General features: G+C 41.2%; 1 protein-coding gene across 2 annotated transcripts in view; it reads right to left on the bottom strand.

The window, feature by feature from the left end:
- Nucleotides 1–24,916, bottom strand: part of LOC114876718 (sestrin-1) — a 117,238-nt gene that overhangs the window by 5,857 nt on the left and 86,465 nt on the right. Inside the window, exons 7-11 of one of the 2 annotated variants that reach the window (XM_029188493.2) lie at nucleotides 5,080–5,250; nucleotides 2,266–2,469; nucleotides 1,939–2,179; nucleotides 887–1,152; nucleotides 192–566 (exon numbers count right to left, since the gene is read on the bottom strand). In XM_029188493.2, the coding sequence (XP_029044326.2) occupies nucleotides 192–566; nucleotides 887–1,152; nucleotides 1,939–2,179; nucleotides 2,266–2,469; nucleotides 5,080–5,250 (1,257 nt within the window). The remainder of the gene's footprint in view (nucleotides 1–191; nucleotides 567–886; nucleotides 1,153–1,938; nucleotides 2,180–2,265; nucleotides 2,470–5,079; nucleotides 5,251–24,916) is intronic. The other variant, XM_029188494.2, reaches the window with a different exon arrangement.

Raw genomic sequence — 24,916 nt, forward strand, 5'->3', positions numbered from 1 at the left:
ACGAGGAAACGTGTGGAAAAAAAAGAAGAAGAAACATAGCGGAATTGTATGCAAATAGTCTGGTACGTAACTGGTACGCGATTACGTAATCTTGTTAAAAATCGACGGGGCAGAATGAGGGAAACGATAAACAGACTACGTAAGAAGATACCGTGTGCAGTCTGAGTAATCAAATAGGAAGTTATACCAACCTTTTCGCTGTGCTTGAACTCCCTCATGACGCGATCGTAATCCCTTTTGGTGACACGTTCCGGATAACAGACGGCGCTCTTTATAAAAGTCTTGAGGCTTCGTTCGAGCAGCTGATTCACCTCGTTGTAATCGTAATCGTCGTGTCTGATGCCGAACATACATTGAATGTAATTCCAGATGGCCCGTCTGAACCGGGAGGTGTCAACTTTGCTGTGCGTGCCCATCGTGTAATACGTAAGATTGTAGGCTGTCTTGAATTTGTCGTCCAGCAGATTACCAACGTCGTTGTACAGACGATTGACCAACGAGTAACCGTGATCGTCCCAAGAATAGTCCTGCACGCGGAAAGTCGGTATGTCGTTCAGTTGGCCTCGCTGAAACAACGAAAGATGAAAATTTATAGTTTCATTTTACTACGATTCCGATCGTTTCCTTCTAAATGAAATTTCATTTCGATTAATTAATCGGGTTAGCGTGTACGGTTAAGCGCGTTCGATTCGACGAGACACGTGTCGAACGACAGTAAATATTCATGGGTACCGTGGTGGAAACGGTAATCGAATCGATGGAACTTAAATATTCATCGGCGAGCTTCGCGAGTTGCCTTGAAATACACTTTCGAATCTGGCTTGTGGAAAAATGTAAACGCCTGCTCGATTCTCAGCGGTGTTGAATTTATCGCGGTGTAGCTTACCTTGGCGAAGTCCTGATAAATGAAGGTGGGATCCTCGATGAAATGACCAATGTCAGAGTCGAGGACCGAGCTACTCCTCTGCGGCGCAGCAGCCAGCTCCGCTGACTGTGTCTCAACAGTTTCGAATCTCTTCGACAGTTCTTCCTGCGTGATCTGATAGGATTCAGACTTCTCTGATAAACGTTTCATACGCTCCATCAGGGCTTCGACGCCGACCTCCTGCTCGCCGACTATGCTCGGTGAGGACGGTGGCGACGGCATGTTTTCTGCACAGATTGCAATGGTATCTTGTTAGCAGAGATCCTACTCAAATTGAAAGATCTTCAATTTAACCTGACGTTTCATCAACATTACAGCTTCATCAAATCAAGGTACTCTATCCTATACCTGACCCTTAACGTACACCCCTCAAGACTAATTGCATCGATCAAATTTATCTTCCATTAAATTTCAAATACCTAACACAGACCCCTCTCTCTTTTCCTAAATTCCTGCGTGTTCTCAAACAGTATTTTATGTCCCCGCAGTCATCTGCTGTTCTCCTGCTGATCTCACGTATTCCAATCTGATGCACTTGTTCATCGTGTTCTCTGCTGATCATCTATCCAATTAAAAAAGCAGCTGATTGATGATCAATGAGCACGATGTGCACGACGATTGTACATCGATTGTACTGTCCGGTATGAATGATGGATGAGTGTTGGTTTTATGAAATTGCAGCTAAGAGAAAGGCCTAATTTCAACAGTTCAGTATCAGAATGTCCTTAGACTTTTGATGAAGCTCCAATGCTGAAGAAACTTGATATAAAACCGATATATCTTCGGACATTATTAAGTATGGTTTAATAATTAAGCAAATTATAAGAATATTAATAGCGTCGATGAGATTTTTAACCATCACCAATTTTACTGCTCGGGAAATGAAAATAATAAGCGTTGCTAATTTACTGAAATCATTAGTAATGATAAGGAATAGGACTCGTTTAAATTCGGATCCTTTAATTAGGATCATTAATATTATATTGACGTTTGAATTTCAACGTGAAACTTACCAGTCTTGCCATCGCCATTGGGAATCTTCTTGGGACTACTGGAAATCTTATCTTTGGCAGTTGGTACATTATTGCTATTATCCTGGACGTTCTCTTTGTAATGGTGTCCAGCTACGTTGTCCAGCTCCTCGTTGATCCCGCAGGAAAAGACGAAAGACGAAAGGGAGTGAAAGTGAGCCAATAGAACTATCGCGTGAACGACTTCGGCTAAGGACCAACTGTCCGCGCCTTTGGTCAGTTTCTGTAAATTGAAAATACCAATTTATTAAAATTATCTTACAATTATTAATGGTCGAAAGGAAAGATCTTGATTCGAAGAAAACAAACCTCTATGTGCGTTTTGTTCAATAGCCACGGTCTATGGGCTAGGATCTTGTTAATCTCATAGAGATCTTGCAATTTTCCTGGAATCGATTTCAACCCTTGGAGCCAAGACGGATCGCCGCCTTGAAGAAGGAACTCTCCCTTCTGTAGGTTTATAAGATAGCTGCACTGATGCCTACCAGCGGCCTGCAAACAAACCGTTAAACCCTTTTAAATAAATTATCGCTCTCAGTAAATATTTTCCAGCTTTGCAATTCATTATTTTATAACTCTTTAGAATCGATGACGCTTATGCAATCTAGCGTCGAACCAAAAATCGCTTCGTTTAATCCGTTACGCAAGTTGGTAAGTCTTCTAACGGTAGCCTTTTACCTTGCAAGTAGATTATATCATCGATGAGCAAACACGAGCGATACAGTGGCAATTTGCTAAACGGTACTCGATGGAGTAAACAAACGACGAAAAAGAAAAGGGGGAGAGAGAAAGAGACAAATCGAAAACGACGCAACGTATCGAGGCGGGAAATTGAACGAAGCGTTTTCACTTCCTGAAAAAGGGAAGAATATTCGAGGAAAATACGTAGAAACGAAGGAACACGGTTCGAGAGAAAGCATAGCCGTTCGAGCGGAATAGTGGAATGAAACGAAACGAAACGAAACCGAGTCCGAAATTAATCGCGAACGGAGTGGGACGTAAAACGCGGGAAAAGATGGAGTCCCGACACGGCTGGGATCCTCTTAATGGTTTGTTTTGAACGTCGTTGGAATTACATCAGAAATTCAAATGCCCGCAAGAAGTAGACGGAAAGAGGTGGAGGATAGGTTGAAGAAAGGGGAAAATGCGGGAGGGGGAATTAGAAATGAAGCGCGTAAACAAGACACGTGTTTACCATGCGAGGCCGCAGATCGATCGACTCGAGAGTCGTGATAAGCGATAAGAGAGAAGTCTGCAAACACGCGGACTACTAAAATGGAGAACGAACCCTCTGGATGGCATTAGAAAAAGAAGGATAGAACGAAATGTGCTGGTAGACGTACAGAAGAAACGGGGAAAACAAGGAGAACACGAACGATGGAAAATGTGGTATGCATACCTATGAGAATCTGATTGTACATAATCAGTTTTCTGTATCTCCTTTCCTTTTGTTTTTCACTGACAACGAGTCTTATTGTAACAATGTACTTAGAAGATTTACAACTGTATATTTTTAAAAAACAAAAATTTGGAAAAGAGAAATTCTAATGAACATCCATACAGCGAATGAATTTTTAATTGAATGCAATCGAAAAAAATTTCAATGAAATTCTAAAAGTATTTTTTTCTTCCTCCGAATGACAGGTGGTAACGCGTCGAAAATAACACCGAGATATGTAATTACGAATTTGAAAGAACAGGTGACGATAGGTGTGCGACGTGTGATTTCGTAAAAAATCGCTATCCTTCACAAGAAACGTGACAAACACCTGTTTTCCCTGATACGAGAAATTGCGGTACGACCCGCGAATCTCAATCCAGCCAAAGTCGTAAACAGCACAGGAGGGATGCGTGCGAGCCTTGCACACAAGTTAGTATGTTTACCGGTAGAAAAGCTGTTTTTCCAGATATCTTATCGTTTTATCGAACCCCACCGTGTACCGAGCGGCAATCATTCTCTTCCGCCCGTTCTTCGTCAACTCGTTGCTTTCTAGCCTCGCCCCACCTCTCTTCGTGCTTTTATCACCCTTGATAAAGCGTTTTCGGCCGATCGTTTGAAAAGGAAGATACTTCGTTCATCGACTGGCAACGCGTCAGGAGTCTCGTTATCTTCTACCACGACATATGACTTTTCAAACAGATCAATTTTATTAACCCTTTTGTTGGAGAACCGTATCTCCAAAATTGTAGAAGTTATTCGGGTAGTTCACGCGACATCGTTAACATTGAATATCCGACCCAGCAGCGGAAAAGAAACCCGTCCATAACGAAAGGGTTCAGTGACAATGATCATAAATGATTACACGATCCAATTACCAAATTGTCTGCTCATAATTGGAGATCGCGAGAAGCTTGTTACGACTTCCTATCATCGTTCGGTATCTTTCATACCAGGAAGTCGTAGCCTCGATATAATATCCTGTTTACCGACCTTGTAAGTGCAACAACCCCACCCCCTATTAACCCAATTTCATTTTCAATAGATTCATCGCGATCCCCTTGATTATCAGTTAATTTTCCGGTAATTATTTTTCACGAACAGGCGATTCCATGACGAAGAACGTGTCGTTACGAAACCCGTTGCACTTACTCGGTTTCCTGATAATCTTTGGCCCAACGACCCGTGCGACACGGCCGAGGGACGAGCGAGTAACTGGAGAAAAGGAACCGTGACGATAGTCTGTAGGAAAAAGAATGCTTCTTGCGTTTCTCTGACCGACGATAATCGTGTTTCAGCTTCAAAATTAACGCTCGCTCGATATTGCACGCGGAAAACAACATCTATCGAACGCGACAAACAGAGTCATTTCTCTGATGCAAAAATAATCACGGTTTTTCTTATTTTAGGCCGTCTTGCGCAACGCAATTGCTCATCTTTTCGAAGAAAAAGAATTGCATCCAACGTGTTGAACATTGAAACTTCTTGCGACAACCTTAATTCAATTTCATTTATTGGAAATTAATAACCGTTAGTCAGCTGGCAGATAAAATGGCGAAAAAGTCCGCTGTCAGCAAAGAATTTTACCGTTTTCCATGACAGCCAGCTGGTATTTATCGCAAGACGGAAAAACTAGCAGCCATTACGGCGTATTAGATAAAGAGAAAAAGCGGCCGTGCACTCACCATAATGGCGATGAGATGCCTGTAGTCGTAAGGAAGCGGTCCGTCGCCCCTCAGGATGAAATGTTGGGTACGGAGGAAGTGTTCCAAGTACGAGGGATGCGAGGCCATCACCCTGGAGACATGATCCAGCCTGTTGTTCTGGAGGAACGCATCCATCAACAGAATATGAGTCTGTAACGAGAAAAACATAGGGAAGAGTGATTAGCCAAATTGTATTAACACCAGGAAACAAATGGATTCAATTTCAGGAAACAGTATACTTGATCGACGAGGTTAGTGTTTTACTTAACAGTAGAATCTCTAACTTATACTAATTTATATTTTATTTATTTACTAAACAGGAATAAACCCTATAAACTAATGAAAATTTCTAAATATAAATCTGGTGTAAAAGATTGATTCTAAATAGCTGTAGGTCTGGACTAAGAATAAGTTTTTGAAATAACTGGAGAAGAAAAATAGGCGACAATGGGCGAAGAAGAGGAGACGATTACCAATAATGACTCCTGTTCTTCCGAGGCTAATTTCATGAACGCTCATTATCGTGTCGCGGCCCAAAGCGATACGTTGTCGAAATGGATCGCATTAATCGCGTTAATGACATAGTCGCCGAGACAGAGAAAACAGGGTCGCTCGGAAGCGATCCTCGAAATCAGGTGTCAGAGTTGCATCATCCCGAGAAACGCTTCTCTTTCAACTCTGATAGTAACTGTGTTAATGGTTATTACGTATTATAACGTGGACATATTACGATGGAAAGTCGTCAGGGTGATAGACGTATCAGTGACGAGGAACGGTCGCTTGCGGAACGTCTCTAAACTTAGAATCCTAACATAGCGGCCGTACGAGGGACACCCTTTCCGACTCTTTGGTAAAGGGGACTAACTCCTACCACTGGCTATGTGTGTTTCAAACGTGTGTCTCCTTCATTTGCTTTTTTATCTTCCCTCTGACTCGATATTTTCTCCCGTAACCGACTGGTGTAATTTGAACGACCAACTACAGGAAGTTCTCACGGAACGGTGGCTTTAAGAGCCAACGAATTTCTTCAACGTCTGACTAATAGCGGACGGATAGATTTATTGGCTAAAGATAATATCTAAGAGGGCGGCAGCTTTCAAGAAATACAACAATAATAGTTTCTTGGATAGACGAGATTTAGAACTGCAATTAGTCTCGGCACCTTTGTTCCAAGTCTTCCTTTGACCCGTTGCCTATGTAGGTAAATAATAATATCTAGCTACTATTATCCCTGTCCTAAAAAATGATTTCTGATGGCAATTTAATCGAAATTGAAAAAAAAATTAGGACAGTTTCGAAGTTACTTTTCAATCGATATTGTTTTCCTTCGATCGCGGACAGCGAGGCAGCGTTCAGACACGATCGCGCAACTCTACGAGCACAATATTAATGAGAACAGTTACCTTGTGGCAGGTCGACGACCCGTGCGTACAAATTAAACGGGAAAGACATTTCACTCGGACTGTAGCTTTCGCCGCGCCGGGAATATCAATTTCCTTCTGGTCGATCCGTCAACGACGGCGGAGCAGAATTAGGGGCGTGGGTGAAGCGCTTCGCTCGCGAACCAACCTTCCGACGCGACGATCAAAAATATCAAAGGGACTTGGTGTGTGACGAAACCCCACAACCTCTCGCCGCGTCTGTTAATCTTGTCGGTAGACAAGTTTCCCAACAGCGAGCGAACGTGCGAGGCTAACTTGAACGTTTCCACGAAAATAAAGCTTACAATCTCGAACGCGCGACTTTTCAATGACGAGCTTTTAACGACGTTCATCGTTCGAAATCGCTTATCTGCGAATTTATATGGAAATGGAGAGACATTATCTAATAACGTATTACGAAATGCCCGGGACTAAACGTGGAATTAATATTGATCCTGCATGATAACGATCGCGAGACTGAAACACGTGCTACCGTTCGCTCGTGCATAAACTACCGCTCTATATTACAGTTTCTCCAAAGTGGACGCGCGTTTCTTCGTATAATAAAATAAAAGTCGCCACCTAACCATCGAGGTATTTGGGATAGATAAAAAAAGAAACAGAAAACGATAAGAGGAAAGCAGCGTGGACTTATTGTTAGTCATCGGAACTCCGTAAGTTTCAACTTCAAAGTGACACGACGGACGGCTTATCGGTATTTTATTTCCATGGTCATCTTCTGGTCGAACTTTCTCGATAACCAGTCGATCCTCGATGAAAATGATTAATCGCTGTCCATGATGATACAAAATTTGGCGGGAATTGGTGGGCCATCGATTCAAATACCGAAATTGGACAATTAGAAAGAATGTTCCATCGGAGATCGATCGAAGTTGATGGGAAAAGAATGAAATGCGAAACGTGGTCAGAGACGATCAGCTGGCTCGGTGACTTAAAAATACCGAAACGCGTCATCAACGACAAAATGCATTACTCAATTAACTCGTACGCAGGATTTGGCAAGATCCCTCTCGTCGGATTGTCCCGGCGAAGCCCTCGAAAACCGTGGCCAGCACGCGAGAGAGCAGGCTCCTTCTTCCGAGAACTCTTTTTCTTTTGGCAAAAGCTTCTGGCAACGAGCCCAACTCTCCGAGACTTGGTGGCGAGGCTCGCGCGTCTTCTCCTGGGGTCTTTGCTGTTTCACCAGAAGGCTTCGTCTTCCTTCTTCCTATGTCCCTCCCCTCCTGTATTACAAACGGAATTTTCCCGTGGACGCGCGACAATCCTTGCTCCTTGTTTTCCACCCGCGATATCCAAACAAACGATCCACCCTCCCGAACGATATTTTTGGCCCACGCCATATGGTGTTTTCCATGTGTTTTTCCATTGGTTGTTAAAACGACATTATCCTTGACAGTGATGACGATCTCGTTTAGAGAAACGATTTCGATCCGATCGTTAGGAAATTTCAATGCCTTTTCTGTGCCCGACCTCCTTTCCGAGATACCAGAATTCGAAGGTAACGATAAGTCGAACAACCTTATCGGGAAGCTAAATGCAACCTGGATAAAGGGGCCATTAATGCCTCCTTATTGCCACACACATCTTTCGTTGATTTTTGAAAGCTACGACGAACGAGAACATTCGTCATTTATTATACTGTAAAATCGAAGTAAACGTCAAGGCTATACTGGTCAATTCGATCGATACTATAAATATATTCGTAGCCGATGACGTATGCTCTGATACAGATGTTTATAATTTCTTTTACGCTTATCGGAGTTTCGAACAATAAACGATATCTCAGGCAAATGTGCTGAATCTTATCCTCTTAATTACGTTTCATCGAATCTATGACTCGTGTAATTTTACGTGTTAATTTTATGTAAAATTATATTTGAGAGAAATAAAGTAAAGAAGAATGAAATAAAAAGATAATCACCATTTATATCGACACTTACAAATAGATTCGTTTCTAATTCCAAAAGAATGATAAAATCAGATAAATGACTGAACCACGAGCAACAAAGTGTTAATAAAACGCAAATCATTGTTAAATAATCCAAGTTCTCTTTAAAAGCGTCGTTGCCAGATGTTCATAGAATCATTACCGTTCAATCGGTGATAAATCCTCCTAAGCATACATACACCTGAGGCTGTAAAATGTTTTCCTATTCCATCAAAAATGAACGTCTAAAGGCCGTGTAAACCAAGAATACGATCGTTGCGAGCATCCGAACGAAAGCTCATTAGACGAACAACGTAAATAGGCGGGCTTAAACGTGCAACACAAATAGCGATGTCGCGATCGACGATATGCAAGCCTCTAATTATAATCGCGAGACCGGTCTCCTCTCGCTTTCGTACCTCTTCAAGGGAAACGCGAGAGGAAAAGCGTATCGTTGCTCCGTGTCGTCGTCGTCGTCGTCGCCAAAAGAAACTCGCTTACTCGCTCGCGTGTGCACGACAAACGAGATTAAATGACAAAAATATCCCCGGTTAATGCCGGCTACGTGGGCGTTCGTACGCACGTGTTAACGTGTTCCAAACCAACGACGCACCTGATGCGTCCTACACTATCCGTATAACGACGCACCATGTGCGTTTAATATGGAATAATTAATTATATCTTCCAATTCTGATAGGAAAATGAAAAATGTATAAATGGAATTTATTTACTTTTACAAATATATGAAAAAGATAACGTAACAGCACGTCACAGCCAGTCAAGAATGTGGCGTTGATGAAAAACAGCTCGTCGAAAGGGCGTATCGTGACGCATACGTGACATGTAATATTCGCGGATCACGTTTATCGAACAAAATTCGTTCCATTTCTTCCGCTAGCAATTTTCGAGGCGGCAACGATTACGAGAGTAACTCGCGTAACCCGTTATATTATATCGAACAGTTTTATCGTGTTTTCGCAACCACCAACCGGTAAAGCAAACGTTTTTTCTTTACTACTTTTTTTATTTTCTTGTTCGCGATAAAGCTACACGGATAGAGAGCCTTTCTCCAATGGAAGCTTAATTGGCTATACAGCGAAAATTTAATTAACATCAATGTCGCGACTCACTGATCCAACGGATTTATTAGGAGCACGTTAAAAGGGGATTATGGTGTTTATAAGCGATTCCGGGATCGTATATAGCAGCAGACGCGTTAAATATCATTTTTCCTAAAATAACTTTTTTCTAATGTTACACTGTATGATATTTCCCACACATTTAGAAGCTTCTTATATATCATCTTACGAGTGTATTATTCAACTTCGTGTCCAATTACAACGAAGAGACGTCTCATAAAAGATCATAAAAGCTAACTATGCAGAGAAAAAGTGATCACGAAGCAAAAACGGTCGAAAATGTTTCGCCAAGTGTGATTAATTATCGAACACGTCGAATGACGAGGCGATAGCAGATGGAAGCGTACGTTTCCGGGGCGGTTTAAAAACGCGAACGGACAGACGAAAATTGCGACATTGGAAACAGATGTAGGAGCGGAGATTGAAAAGGGAGCACAAAGAAGCTCGTAAAGCTGCGACCAGTGAACGATACGAACAAAGGGAATTTAAGTTCTCCTCGTGTGACGAGGGAGGATCGAAAAACTTGACCTAATTTTCTTCAAACGCCACGCGCCTTTACTTTTTTCTTTTTCACTTCCTAACTTCTTAACCATAACTCTTCTGTTGTTCAAATAATTTCCTAATAACGTTAACACATTAATTTTCTTAATTATTCTAATTATAATGCTACGCGATTATTCGAACCGTGCTAATTAATTTGTTAAACGATATTCCATGCGTGTATCTATTTCCAAATGATTGAAAAATGAAAAATAAGAAACATTTTCGCGCACATATACAGTTAAACAGCCCAGCTTCCAGAAACGTATAAGGAAAAACTTCTTCAAGTTTCCTTACACCGGTACGTTAAAAAACTCTCGGGTAAAGAGTTGAGATACTCTTTTGCAACTTCTGTTCCGAAACGATGTAAGCAACTTTCTTACTTTTTCTTGGGTAAGTATCACGAACATCTATAATCAAACTTTTTCCAACTTCTCCGACGGAAATTGTAGAACCGTGTTGGAGGAAATTTGAAACGAGAGAAAAATTAGGTGTTGAGAGAACCACGATCGCGGTTTCAACGTTCTTCTAATTTTCTACGAAAAGTACCTTTTCCAGCGATCGTGTTGAAAGACACAGGTGTTTTCATAGGGTAATTAAAAAATGATTCCAGTTGCGAAAAAAGCAAGGAGAGCGAATGAGTAACGAACAACATTCGAGCCAGCCAACAGGGTAATACACCCGAGAAGTCGATTACAAGGAACCTTGTACCATATTATTCCGTGTATATCACTCCTACGCATAAGTAGCGCGTGGTCAGCCAGCAGTGGCGTTTCTTTCAACGTGAATCTTAATAGCATCTGTGCTTCTTTAAAAGAGGTCTAATAAAACAGCCAACCGAGCATCGTTTCGACGTTCTCTATCAACAAACGCGAGAACGTGTGGCTTTCCCGCGGCTGATCCTCGAGGTAAATCCAGCGAGAAAAAATAAATTATTCAAAGGTGTAAATTATTCTCGACTGTTTCTTCGAGATTTATGTACATTTCGTAATGTTATGACGGTTAATCGTTTCTCTGTTCAGCGTCATTAAAAAGCAAACGAGTTCAGAAGAATTGAATCGTATTTTAAGAACCTTTTCAAAAATTTATGATTTGTATACATATAAAATCTTACGATAGCTGAATGCCCACGTGGTTGAAATACGTTTAGAGTAGAGCGCGGGGATTCGAGGATCGTTGACCCGCGAAAACGCTCGAGAAGAGAAAATAACTTTGTCGCAGCGCAGCAAGTGAAGCGTCAATTATCAACGTGGGACATAAAGGAGAATTGGGCTTGCTGACTAAATAAACGAGGATAGCAGGAGGCTCGTAAGAAGCGGAAGAGGACGATAGAATAATATCGTTGTCGCGCTACCCACGTCCTCCATTAATCGTAATCGTTTACAGAGATACGGCTTAATTAAGATCGACGATTAACGTTGCACTCTCCCTGTTTCGCTAACTGACCGCTCTTTGTTCCCTTATTTACGATCTAAGTTTGTAAATATTGTAAACTAAATTAATGTTCACTTACCGATTTAATAAAAAATGGTATTAAAATGAAATAATAAGACAGCAACAGGTCGTCTATGAAATTTCGAAGAAGTTCATTCGGATACGACTAGTATCGCGTTGTTTGCACTTGTTTGGCCACCTTCGAATTTCACCAGTACCAAAGAATAAAAAATATAAAATAGAATTTTGCTCCCTGGAAAGACGAGGGAAAGCGCGTTTATAGAGTTCGCATCCTTTTAAAGCCGCTTATCTTTATTCGAAGCGAGTACAGGCCTAACTCTGTCGGACCGAGAGGCACTTGTTTGCCTGGCCTAAAACAACATCTCCTCGAGCATGCGGCTCGAGTGTCACTGGCCTTATCGCGCGCGTGTGGCGCGCGTGTGACCGCCAGGCGTCACGAATTCGCACAAACATATCGAGAATCGGTCGCTGTGCTTCTCATTGAAAAATCGAGGAAACGGGTTTCGTTTCCGATACAATGTGACGCAATCCCCGACAGAGATACTCCGAAGCTTTCAAATACAGGGAATTTAACGTGGTCACCAGAGAAACACCAGTTTAATCGTCGCTCGAGAGAGAGGGAAATATGAAACGGGATATTACAGTTACTGAAAAAACTGACCTCGAATTGATATTGTTAATTTTAACTGTTTCATTAGCGCGTCGAAGTAAAGTATTTACGTTTCAAAAACAACGAGCATTGCAAATTAAATTTGATAAAAATTTTTTCACTTCCAAGGATTTTGTTAACTATGACCTTTTCGATGGAGAGACTGTAAGGTGCTAACGAGCAAAGACCACACGTGCCAGAGAATAATAGCTCTCTTCTACTTGAAAATGATCCAAGTTAGCACATTTTCTATTTAAGAGGTCATCACCGATGCTCTAAATATAATTCAATCAAATTATTAAAATCTAAGATAAGAATGAACAGATTTCAAATATCATTGATATTCAACTCTAATTTGAAATAGAAAACCGAAGGATTAGATTAAAAATTTTATACATATTGTTTATTTTACTTTGTCAATCAACGCGTTGAACAGCTTTCTTGTTTGTTAAACTATCGAGATGTTAATCGTGGATCGAACAGAGAGAGAGAGAAAGAGAGGCGAATTTCGAACACAATGGTGGAGGCACAAGGCCGCGAGAAAGAAATCAACTGCTTGGCTTATCTTGTTTTCGATAGGACCTGAAGGCCGCCTCGTGTTCCCGCCTCGCGTACTCCACCCGCGCGCGAATTTAAAGCTGAGCAAAAATAGTTCGCGATTCAAAACAATTGGGCCATCGTATCGCGGCTGGTTATTTCGGAGATTCGATCAAACATTGGATAATACCAACAGGCGGGAAGCTAAAATTATTCCGGGATACCTGAACACAACTCTCGAACCGATGGCAGACTGAAGGGAACGTGGAAGATCTCAACGCAAAGTTAGCACGTGTAGCTCGAATTAATTTATTAAACTTGGGACAAGGCTGACGAGTCTTTGCTCTCCCAAGGCACAGTTATTTTAGACATTTTTCAAATCTTCCCTGATATTTCAATGAAATCTACTTAAAATTATGAATTACGTAAAGATACCTTAACTTTCCAAATTTAACCGTCGCCATCGACAGATACTATCCGGTTAAACGAAAAAATCAACAGGAAGCTGTAGAAATCCAGTTCGAGTCACGCGAGTCCGCGGTTACCCTCGGTCGACGTATCGATACGGTATCGAGATGAAACGAGAGCTCAAGGTCGCGTTGAGTAAAATCCGATAACATCGCTTTGAACGGGGATCACCAGACGCGTTGTGATCGATGAAACAACAGAGAAAGAAAATGGCGAGCAGCGCCGAGGTGAAACGGGAGAAAACAAACTTGCTTTGAAAATATGGGAACACCAGGCGCGAACAGAACAGAAAGAAGAGAAAGAGAGAGAAAAAGGGAGAGAGAAAGAGAGAAACAAGAGAACACGACCTGGAGAACAAAGGAGAGCTTTCGCGAGTTCGATGCTCCTTTCTTATCAGCGGACGAGGTTGTTACAACTAAGCCTGTCCGTGTTCTGATTGGTCTACTTAAACCTCGACGTCATCGTATCGATTGTTACACCATGTGATAACAATTGTGTCTTCCTTCTTGTTGTTTCGTTTTCCCTTGGTTCTCCTTCGATGTGTATATCAATTCCCACTGAATTGCATCGAACTTGTCGCAGCGTGTGACTCTAATACATATTCACGACAACAGTCGATTGGCTGCAGTCGCTCCTTCGCGTGCCCCTCGCTAACGACGTGAATATGTGTTAGTGTCACACGCTGCGACAAGTTCGATGAAACGCAATGTACGCGTTAAGCTACATCCTTCTTCACTTTTTCTGTCATCTTGTCTCGTAGCTTCTATCCGAATAGCTAAGTCAAACACTTGACACTTTCTATGGCTGTGTTTCCGAACAGCCCCCCCAAAATTGAGAACTCAGGTTCGGTATCTAAATTGACTACAAGAAACCGATTAAAGTTGGTTTCAGAACTGGATGTCTTACTCTTTTCGAGATATCGTGGTAAGATTAGGTTAGATTAGGTCCCGTGTATGCGCAGTATCGAACAGCGCATGCACAGTATCGAATAGCGCATGCGCAGTATCAAACAGCGCATGCGCAGTATCAAATAGCGCATGCGCAGTATCGAATAGCGCATACATAGTCCCAATATTGTACAAACATCTAGCTGGTAAGACATCCAGCTCTAAAATCAAGTTTGATCGCCTTCTTATAGTCAAGTTAAGTTATATGCCGAACCTGGAGTTCTCAATTTTGAGGGGGCTATTCAGAAAGTTATCCCTTTCTATAGAACAATGACGGTATGACTGTGATCCCTGATACAATGACTGTGACCTTCCGAAAGATGACTACAACCATCAGTAGAGTGACTATTGACGAGTATTCTTTCCCTGATGTCCTCGAAGCTAAATGGCTACCCATCAGCCATCTAACCATCCCATCCATCCAGTCATTCCGAAGTGAACAAGAATTGTGATTTGAACGCTTTCAAGAAAGAGCAGCCCCGTGAACACCAAAGTTAAACCAATTGCAGTGATCGGGGACAACGTTACGGATGCCTCAACAGGGCTCCACCGTGGAAAAAAAACCGGTCACCAGAGAGACACCATAAACAATGAACTTTCTAAAACAAGATGGGCGAACAGATGAGACTAACAGCGAGTATTATACCTGGAGAAGATGACAGATCCCAGACACTGTAACCCGTGTTCAAGTTGCTGTATAGCGGAGACTGGCAAGTTAAATAAAAGCGTCGAAAAATAAGATGAGAATACGAAAGAGGGTTAATTGTTCTTATCTCTTTTAGTTTTTTAGTTAGTCACTGGTGATCCATCCGCAATAGTCAATTGCTGGATTCTATAAATACAAAATTATTGCTTCTAAACAAGTCACACTTGTTAATTGAATGTTACACGAGGACTCTCGGACTGCAAAAGGTTAACCATTTACGTGTTTCTTTCTCGCCGTTCGACGAAATTAACAAACGTTCGATAACAATACACCGTTTGTTTGTTTTTTTCTTTTCGCGTTACGAAACTATTCAAAGTAAACGGTAAATATTTTTCACTGGACTTATTGTAAAGCCGTCATTGAATAGTCGATTAGCCAGTCGATAAACGAGGTGAGCGTTAATCTTGCGAGTCAAGAAAAACAATCGTTGAAAATTCTTCGATCGATCGATCGATCAATTGACTCGAGTGATTCATCTTCAGAATCGACTCCTGGTAGTGAGACGGGATTTAAATAAATCTGTAAGCACTTAAAAGTGTATATGCTATTTCTTAGCTACTAATTTTCTTATTTTTGATAAACAGGAATAATAAATATTGCTGGTATAATAAATTGATTGATCGATAGAGTGTACTGTTGTAAAAGAGATAAAGCAAAATTACGTTCATCCGTTTCGTTTCTCATTTATTGTTATTATAAAAATTCGAAATTTAACTGCATTGTATATTTTTTATTTTATAGAAGGGAAATTAATTGACCTTATCTTATCTGCAACTAACCTTGGAACTAATAATAAGAGAGAAGCGAGTTTACTGAAATCGGGTCCAATGTACTTTTGGATATTAGTTACTTTTCAAAAACTTGTTAGAAAAACTTTGAAACAGACCATAAAATAATAAAAATTATAATTCTAGAGAAATGCTGCGTTTCCAAAAGCTACAATTTCTTATATGTTACTCCATCCAGGAAGACATATTCCAACTGCAGTGATTTCAATAAAACACGATTGTTTATTGAAAGAAAATAGAAAAATGCCAAGCAAGGTCTTAGATATCCCCCCTAACAAACACGATCATGAATTTATCACGAGCAGTTTTAAAAAGAAACTAATCACAGTTTGCATATAAAGTATCCAACAATGATATCGCGGCTGTTTAATCCTTGAAACATTCTAGCTAATCATTTCATTCGAGTTTCATTATGTAGCGCAAGAAAATTCTCTGGTTCGAGACTTGAAGTGTTTTTAAATTGAAACAATTCTTTCAATGAGACGGCGTTATCGTCATCGTGCGAATCGAAAAGAGGAACTGGTGTTTGTACACACGGATTCACACGAGTCTAACAGAAGAACCGCTTTCGCTTATCGTCGCACCGAATCTTGTGTAAATGTTAAAATTTTCGGGTAATCCGCCACCGGTAAACATGTTTGCCAGTCGTGTCTCATAGTCAAACACACACGGGATTCGTTAGTTTCCCGCGACTAACGCGAGATTTATCTTTCTTTTCTCGAATCCGTTCTCGAGTCTCTTAACACGGTTCCAGTTCAAATAAAATTACCAATTTAAAAAGATTTTCCATCATTTTACTTCGAGTGTCTATAAAAATTTTTCATCTTTATTTTTTCAATTAACAATCTGACGGTAGGTATCGCGTATTCGTGACTCTGATACGTAAATCTTTACGTCAACATTCTCCACTTTATTTATACTTATCGTATTACATACTAATTTGAAAATTAGTTATTTTCTGACGTACGTTTTCACTGACGCCTACGACTGACCTCATCCAACCAGTTACGCAACCCCATTTCAGTCTACTGCTGGTAAAGGGTTAGCCATGAAACCAGAAAACAGGTCCTGTATCCCATCAGCGGGGTCGAACAATAAATCATACGCGAATACGCTTTCTATTGAATAATGTAAAAATATCGTGTTGTTTCCGTTTCCAGCGACGAACGCGTTTGAACATACAGTACTAGTATAACCGTTTAAAACAGAATACCTCATTTAAAATTGGACTAAATGACTTGAGGTATTTTGAGAAGCTATACGAATTAATTTATTAAGATGCCTTTGTCGTTTTAAAAAATTAAAATTCGCCGAAATCGGGAAAGAAATAGTATTGTAAAGTCGCGATTTTCGGAAATTTTAATTACTTGTAGCTTTCTAAGTGCATCGACCGATCTCGATGAAATTTTAATTCAATTAAATAAATTTAATTAAATTTTCGTTACAGGTTCAGATAAAAAAGTTAAAAAATCACCTTTTACTATTTCTTTCCCGATTTCGGCAAATTTTAATTTTTTAAAACGACAAAGTCACATATCTTAGTAAATTAATTCGTATAGCTTCTCGAAAAACCTCAAGTCATTTGGTCCAATTTTAAACGAGGTATTTTGTTTTAAACGATGGACGAATACTTTTACAACAGGGTGTATGTTTCTCGGTTCTTTGACCGATAATTGTGAAAATCGTCCGAGACAAAAAACGAAAGCAATGCTGACGTTCATTGAGGAGATGCTTTCGTGTAGATGACCACGGAGGTAAGAAAAAAAAAAAAATAAGAATAGAAAGAAAAATAGGAGAAATAAAAAGAAAACCTGTTGCCTCGTACGGGCCTGGCCCGTTTCCCGAGGTCTTCGACAAGCGAAGGCGGCCTATGACCGGGCTCAACAACATTGAAAACCAGAACCCAGATCTCTGGAACCGGTTTCCCGCTTGGAAAACAATTTTACAATCACGAGGGAGCTGGTCGAGGAGAACCAGGAGAGAAAAGGTTGGGTCGGATTGGGCTCGGTGGGGTAAAAAAGGAAAGATTCGAGCAGAACGTGTCCCAATGGGCCACTGTACCCACATGGGGCTTTTATTGTATATGTATATACCGCTTGAACCTCTGAAAAAAGAAAGAGAAAAAGAGCGTTCGATGGAGCTGGACTTATCTGAACCCGGTTCAGCGGAAACTTTACCGAATAACCCTTTTACGTAAATGCTGGCTATAGGCGTTTACAAATGTAAATTAATATGTCTAGTGCGCCTAAAATCCACAACATGTTTACTTGCTACCAATTTGAAAGCTTTTGAAAACATATGATACTTCTTGGATATTATCATATTTCCAATGTAGGAAAATCGTAGAAGAAGGGGTAGATAGACGGAATAGAATCGAAAATGTATTCGAGCAAATTATTCTGAAAATAGAAAGAAATATTGCACCGGCAACGTTGCTCGTCTCCTGTCACGACCCATTTGCATGCAAACTCCAAACGCTTTACCAGTTTCATTCATAAATTCGCGTGTCGTTTGACAACGCATCCCCCTATTAGCAACGATCCGTAAATCGGTCGGCAGTCACGATGGAAATGCGTGCGTGTTTCGTTATGCTATCTTGATTATGCGACAAAATTTCGCAGAGCAAACAAACATGGAACGGTCGCTCGTTATGCGAGAGACAAGTTTAGCCTCGCGAGCAAGCCGAGTGCAGTTTTGCATTTATAATGTTTCTATTCGCGACAGCGCAGCGTTATGCAAATCGAAGAGTAAGAAAATGGAAGCTGATTTTGATTTTACAATTGCTACATCCGTTTGTTGTTGTTGCTTCTGGTGTAAACGAAATGATCTGCCAAGTGTGAATTGAAAGTGAAGTGAAACCGCAAGGATCATTGTTATTACCTTGTTTCGAAGGTACTTCGATGATCTATACCAGGATTAAACTTTTATTCTTTCTTTTTTTTATTAGAAATGAAAACTTTTAATTAGGAAAAACGACACGAGTTTCATTCGACGATCAAACAAAGCGTTCGATTATCACTGGTTGGCGACAGTTGAGGAATGCCACGGGTAAACGTTCGATGTTCGATAACCCACCGTAAATACATAAAACCTGCGAATCAAATCTATTCCAACAAGTGAACTTTGATATTCAAACAAAGTGTTGCTCGCGTCTTATCTTACTCGTGGCCATTATAAATTGTAGAAATTAATAACAAAGTGACTATTTTGCAAACTTGCTTGCCACGCTCGTTAGATAACTCGTACATTCTGTTTACTAAGAAAATACTAAGCCATGATTGTTCCTTGAGGTACCTGTTAGATATAAGCTACTTTAATGAAATTCCAACAATTTGCCTTGTTTTCTGGTATTTAGAAGGTGATAGATAATAATGAAAAATAATTTCATTAAAAATATAGCAGCTGTGCAAAATAGACGATGTTTGTAGCAGGTTACCTTGTCTATTCGTTTCTCGTTTTTCCTATCCAGCCTGAATTTCACAATAATAAGTAGAAATTGACGAGTTAAGTTATATTTCTTCCCGATATTGGAACGGTGCTAAATTTGAAAATTACGTACCGCAGAAAAATAAGGCTTCGTTTGTTCAGGTAACTGTGATAAGGAAATCGCAACACGGCGAAGAGCAATGATAAAACGAACAATATATAAGAGGTAGTAATTATCGGTATGATGGATTCTCCGAGACATGTAGCATAACGAATCGATAAAACTATCTGTAGATTTTTTGGAAGCCTAAAATGACGTAGACCGACTCAGTTTGCTTAAAGAGGGTTAACATTATTAATATAATAATGTAATTCAATTATATTGAGTGGCCTAAAGAGTTTGTCCAGAACAATATATTGAACGACGATACAATAAAGAAGATAGGAAAAGCTTTCAAATAATTGCGTCAGCCTGACCCTTGTGTGGGCAAGCCGGTAGATGGTACAATTTTCATATTTTTGTAGACGCAACGATACAGGCATTGTCTTAGAAAAATTGATAAATTTCTATTATTAGCGCATTATTAGTGAGAGGAAAGGAAGTTGAGCGACAACAAATTGACATCCACCGTACCAGGTGGGCAACGCTGATTTTAGGTGAACGTACAGGATGATGAAACGCGTCAATAAAATTGGCAAAGTGACACAGGGCCGTAGTCGGTTAAGGAGGGGTATGAGTCTGATGCAACTTACGAATACTCCTGCGAGTCATCCCCGGCCGGATTTTACCTGCTACCCCGCCAAAGCAAAGAAAACCGTAAACAAATCCCAAACAAGACCACCGCTGTGTTCGCTTATGAAATCTCTTTCCGAGATTCCTGATTAAATACCGAAATAGATCGACCGATTTGCCAAAATCGTACATGCATTTTGGCGACAATTAGAAAATAGATTGTAAATCGAAAACGAGTTGGTACAAGTTCAATTTGAATGACAAAGAACAGATCGCATTCTTTTCGTTTGATTATGCATGCTAATTAAACAACCAACCTTGTGTTCGTTATTGAAAGGGTGTAACGGGACGGCTCGCAATCAATCAATTCAAATTTCGCGCTCGATATATCACTCGAAGCGCGAGATAAACTGACCAATGGTAGCTTCTGTTACAATCGAGCGGAATCGTCTGAACGTTTCCGCGAATTATAAATAAAATCTTGATGCAATTTTTATGTGTATTAACACACTACCGACTTAACTGATAACGTTCTTAGATATCAAAATAAAGCCAAGAATTATTATGAAAGTAAGGAAATGAGAAATCTCTTTGATCCATCGGCAATGCGTTAATGAGAAACACGTTTATGTCAACGAAACGAATATAAAAAGACCCCGACAACGCATCGTAGCGGTACAAAAGATACGAAGCGGAATATTAAAAACATGTTCGGACGCGACACGCAACGGAGAGGCGTTTTAAAAATCGGTATTTAATTCAGATATATATGCGTACGGAATACATTCGGCCGGTTCGGAGCGAGGTCGCGATGATGTTCACGCAACTTCTTCCGACTCTTTCTACCGGCCTTATTTTCTCACTCTAGCTTCGTATTGTACTCTATTTCTGCTCGGTGAGTCGTAAGGTCTCGGTGACTTTCCGAATGCGCCGGTCGCGTGCGTGTGCGAACGTGAAACACGTACACCGATACAATGTTAGTGCAGGTAGCTGCAATAAGAGTAATTACGAGATACGCGTGGAACAGGCCGAAAATCCGGTCGATCCTCTCTGCTCCGTTTTTGCCAGGCCGAAAAACAAGGGACAGAAAAGAAAAGAAAAAAAAAAAACAAGGAAGAAAAACCGGCGTGCAACGACGAGCGCATTCGTCGAAAGCGACAACCGGGCCGGTTCGCCACCGGGGACAAGAACGAAAGTATAGAATTGAAAAGAAAAAAGAAAATTTGTGCAGGTAAAAAAACTCACGTCATTTCCAATTTGACCCATGCTGGCGGCACCACCACAATTCGCGATCGTATCCGCCCTCGGGTATGACTCGGTCACGTTAGCCACAGGAATTTTGAACGATTTTTTGTTTAATAAATACACTGGTATATAGACGTACGGTACGTTACGGTATGCGTAATATAATATTACACGAAAGACTTCGGTAGATACGCGTGTATAATATGTATAATACAAGTATATAGAAAAGTGAAGTAAAGTTCGTTCTTCGGTCTCTTTCTCAACCGATCTCGTAGAAAAAAATGAGTAATTATGACACAGGTTACAACGACAGGGTTGTAAGTGCGATTCCACGCGAATTATAAAAAAAAAAAAAAAAATATCTTCACCGACGAGTTCTAGCGGTGGGTTTTCCTTTGGGATAGGACGTCCGTGAGTTATCACACTCGTGGAACACCGGCGAGAAATGACCAGTCATAATAATATCACAGACGTATTGCTCGTACCCGGTCGTTGGGTATGGCGACAGGCTCGATTATCTTTTCGTACGATTGTTTTTTTTAACGAAAGACTATCGGTACGGTAACAAAGAAATTGAAAAGAAAAAAAGAGATAAACAAAATAAATGAAAGAAAAGAAAAGAAAAAAAAAATATATATCTCTGACTACCGATCGTTCACAACACCGACACACAATTTGGGAGAAGAGCACAAGAATCAGGTTACACTGGACATTACGTGCAGAAGGGACTGCCTACGGTGAACGATGTGTACGGAAAGAGAGCCGGTTGCTAACTGACGATAACTGATGCCTCGATAGTTAAGCCCAACCACGATCATCTGGTCGAGCATGCGTGGTGGGGGTGACCGAGTACCGGGGAAGGGATACGCCGGTTCAGCGGCGCTGCCATTGGTCGAGCAGTGCCGTAGCAACAGCGAGCTTCGCAATTGATGTCAAAACGAAACTTCGATAAGATTTGCGAAAAAAAAGGCACGCTTTTACCGTCGGATAATTCATGATTCATTGGTACGTTTCGTGAATAGTATGACGCGGAATTTATTCGTTCAAGAAAGGACGAGAAAAAGAAAAGATAAAATAGAATCCGGGTGACTGGAACTAAGGGAATTATAGATACGTGCCTGGCGTACGCAGGCAGCCGGCTTGATCAGCTGATGCCTTAGCAACAGGAGTACGAACTGTGCTAAAAATATCGATCCCATCTGATCATCGGTACGATGCAAGCTGTAACGTGTTATGCGGTTTCCACGATAAAAGTACCCGGCTCGAGGTGCTTCCTTTTGACTTTTCACGCTTGGAAAACAGCTGAGGAAAAGTCGAAATCGCGGCTTGGAAACGCTATGAATCATTGCGGCCTCGATCAGCGCGCACGCTTTCGCTGTGGATCCCACGGATCCGCGTCAGCTGTGATCGCGATACGCCGATGACGCGAATCCGCGTCACTCGCAAATTAATATTATTAATATTAATATTAGTTTTACTTATTTCATTCAGCCGGTAAATATCCACGGGCCTCGGTTAGTTGTTTTTACAATCAACCTCGTCTCGACGTGAAAATGCTACGATTATTATCTCGTTCGAAATACATACGTATACACCGTCGTTATTATTACCTGATACTTTGTTAACGCTTAACAACCGGCACACTTCGCTTCTCTTCTCTTACATAATCGAAAAGCATATAATCTCCAAAGACGGTTTATCGGCATTAATGAAAATGCCTGTTTCCTCGAGAGAAGGGGAGCATCATTATCGCGATAGATATACGTGCAAGAATGCTATGATTCGCGAATGTTCATCGTACCGGACGTTCGTCGCGAAGTCGCAACTGTTTTGAGGATCAATGAGAGCCCGTCGGAGCCCGGTCTCGCGACGAGGGGAGAGAAGATGAAGAGCCATTCAAAGCCTTTAAGGTCCCTTTGTCTTCCAAGGACAACGCGAAATAAAGACTTGGAAGGAAGCGAAAGAAGGGCTCTCCCCCTTTTTTTATTTCCGCAAAATACCGACGAGTCTTTGTCGCGGGCACGAAACGTCAGTAGAAACGTGCCGGAGGAGTTCTCGAGGTATGAAAATCCTGACTAAATAGGAATATTTCTTATCATCCAGAAATATAACTGACACGGAACAGGATGGACGGTGATTAACCCTTATTCGGCTGGATGCTCTTCTAGGGTCATTACACTTGCCACAAGGAAAATTCACAGGGAGACTCAACGATCGCATTTATATTAAAGTTTCCTAGTAGACAGGATAAAATGACAGTGTCGAGTTCCCAGAAGAAGGCGATTAAAAGGAAAAAGACAGGCTGCGCCCGGAAACAGCCGTCGAAGCTCGATATAGCGAAACACCTTTGGAGCGCAACCGCGGTTTCGAGATCCTAGTTAATCGGTTTCCACGAAGGCCAATATTTCTCTGTGTATGTGTACAGGGCCTCCCTTTGGAGGAGAGCAAACCAAAGTTTCTATTATTTCGTATTCCCGGTAGCGAGCGTTTGGCCGAGGTTAGTATTGGAAGCGCGAAGAGGTCAACGCTCGGGAAAGCGCCTCTCGTTACGGCACTGCCATGCGATATTATAGGCCCCGTCGCTCGGAAATATCTTCTCTCTTTCTATTTCTCTTTTCTCTCTGTTTCTCTTTCACCCTGAACTCTGTCCCTTCCCTACCCCGCCAGTTCGTTTTTCTCTTTTTCCATCCCTCCATCTCTCTTAGTAACCTTTCTCCATCCTCCTCCCTCCATCTTGCACACCATCACGCCTTCTCTCTTTTCCCCGACTTTCTCTTATTCCATTCGTTCGTAACTGCATATACGTTTCCACACCTTTCCCTAACTCTAAGGGTGCGTTTTCACGTGACACTTAAAAGTGATGTCAGTGCGAGATTTTTTATTTTTTCCAGTTCGCTATACGACTTCCTACTTTACATTACAGAGTGCAACTCGTTTCGTTCTTGTTTTATCCGCTTTTCCATCCGTTTTCTTAGCTGCATCACGCGATCGTTTATCTTTCTCTATCATGGATAGTACTATTTTTCCTCTCTTTGTCCTTTCTACCGTGCCACCAGCTGTTAGCCAGTTGCACGCATTATGCCGTTATAACGGAAAAGAGAGAACTAATCGTCTGACCGAAGAGGGAAATCGTAGGAAATGCTCGACGAGCAGGAACGAGGATGCACTTCGGAGGCGCTAGAGTCGTGAAAATGGCCCCTACTCGTTCCCGACTTGTACTCTCTATCTATCATCCCCGACACTGGGTCGAACTCGATTACTCGAACGGTCTTTCGGTCAGTGGGATCACTGAACGTCGAGAAACCGAGCGATTGCAACGTTCGTGGCTCTCGACGAGGAATTCCTCGATAAGAGACGTCCATCGAAGATATAAAAACCGCTGGAAAACAGCCGATCGAATGACGTTTCTCTAATTATTCATTACGATCCAACGAGTTTTGTACTTGATTCCAATAAACGTAACGATACATTTTTGCCTACGTTTCAAATTTTAATCGTACCCCAACAAATCTTGAAAATTTGAGGAATTTTAACCCTCGAATGGCAGAAGTCGAGTGAACCGCGACATGGATCCATAATTATACAAATTAATCCAAGAGAAAGAAAAATGTTACTTACAAAAGAATTTATCTATGTACGAACCGAGACGCGTACAAAAGAACGAAGATATCCTGTCCACATAGAAACACTAAGCCGCTCTATACACGAATCGAAGGTATATACACTTGTAGCGACTTAAGTACACATTTCGACCGATCGAAGGTACCTTTGTTCGAGCTATGACTCAACCCGCCAACTTCCTGATATTTTTCTT

The sequence above is a fragment of the Osmia bicornis genome, chromosome 3 (assembly GCF_907164935.1).
Source record: "Osmia bicornis bicornis chromosome 3, iOsmBic2.1, whole genome shotgun sequence".
In the NCBI taxonomy this organism is placed as follows: domain Eukaryota; kingdom Metazoa; phylum Arthropoda; class Insecta; order Hymenoptera; family Megachilidae; genus Osmia; species Osmia bicornis.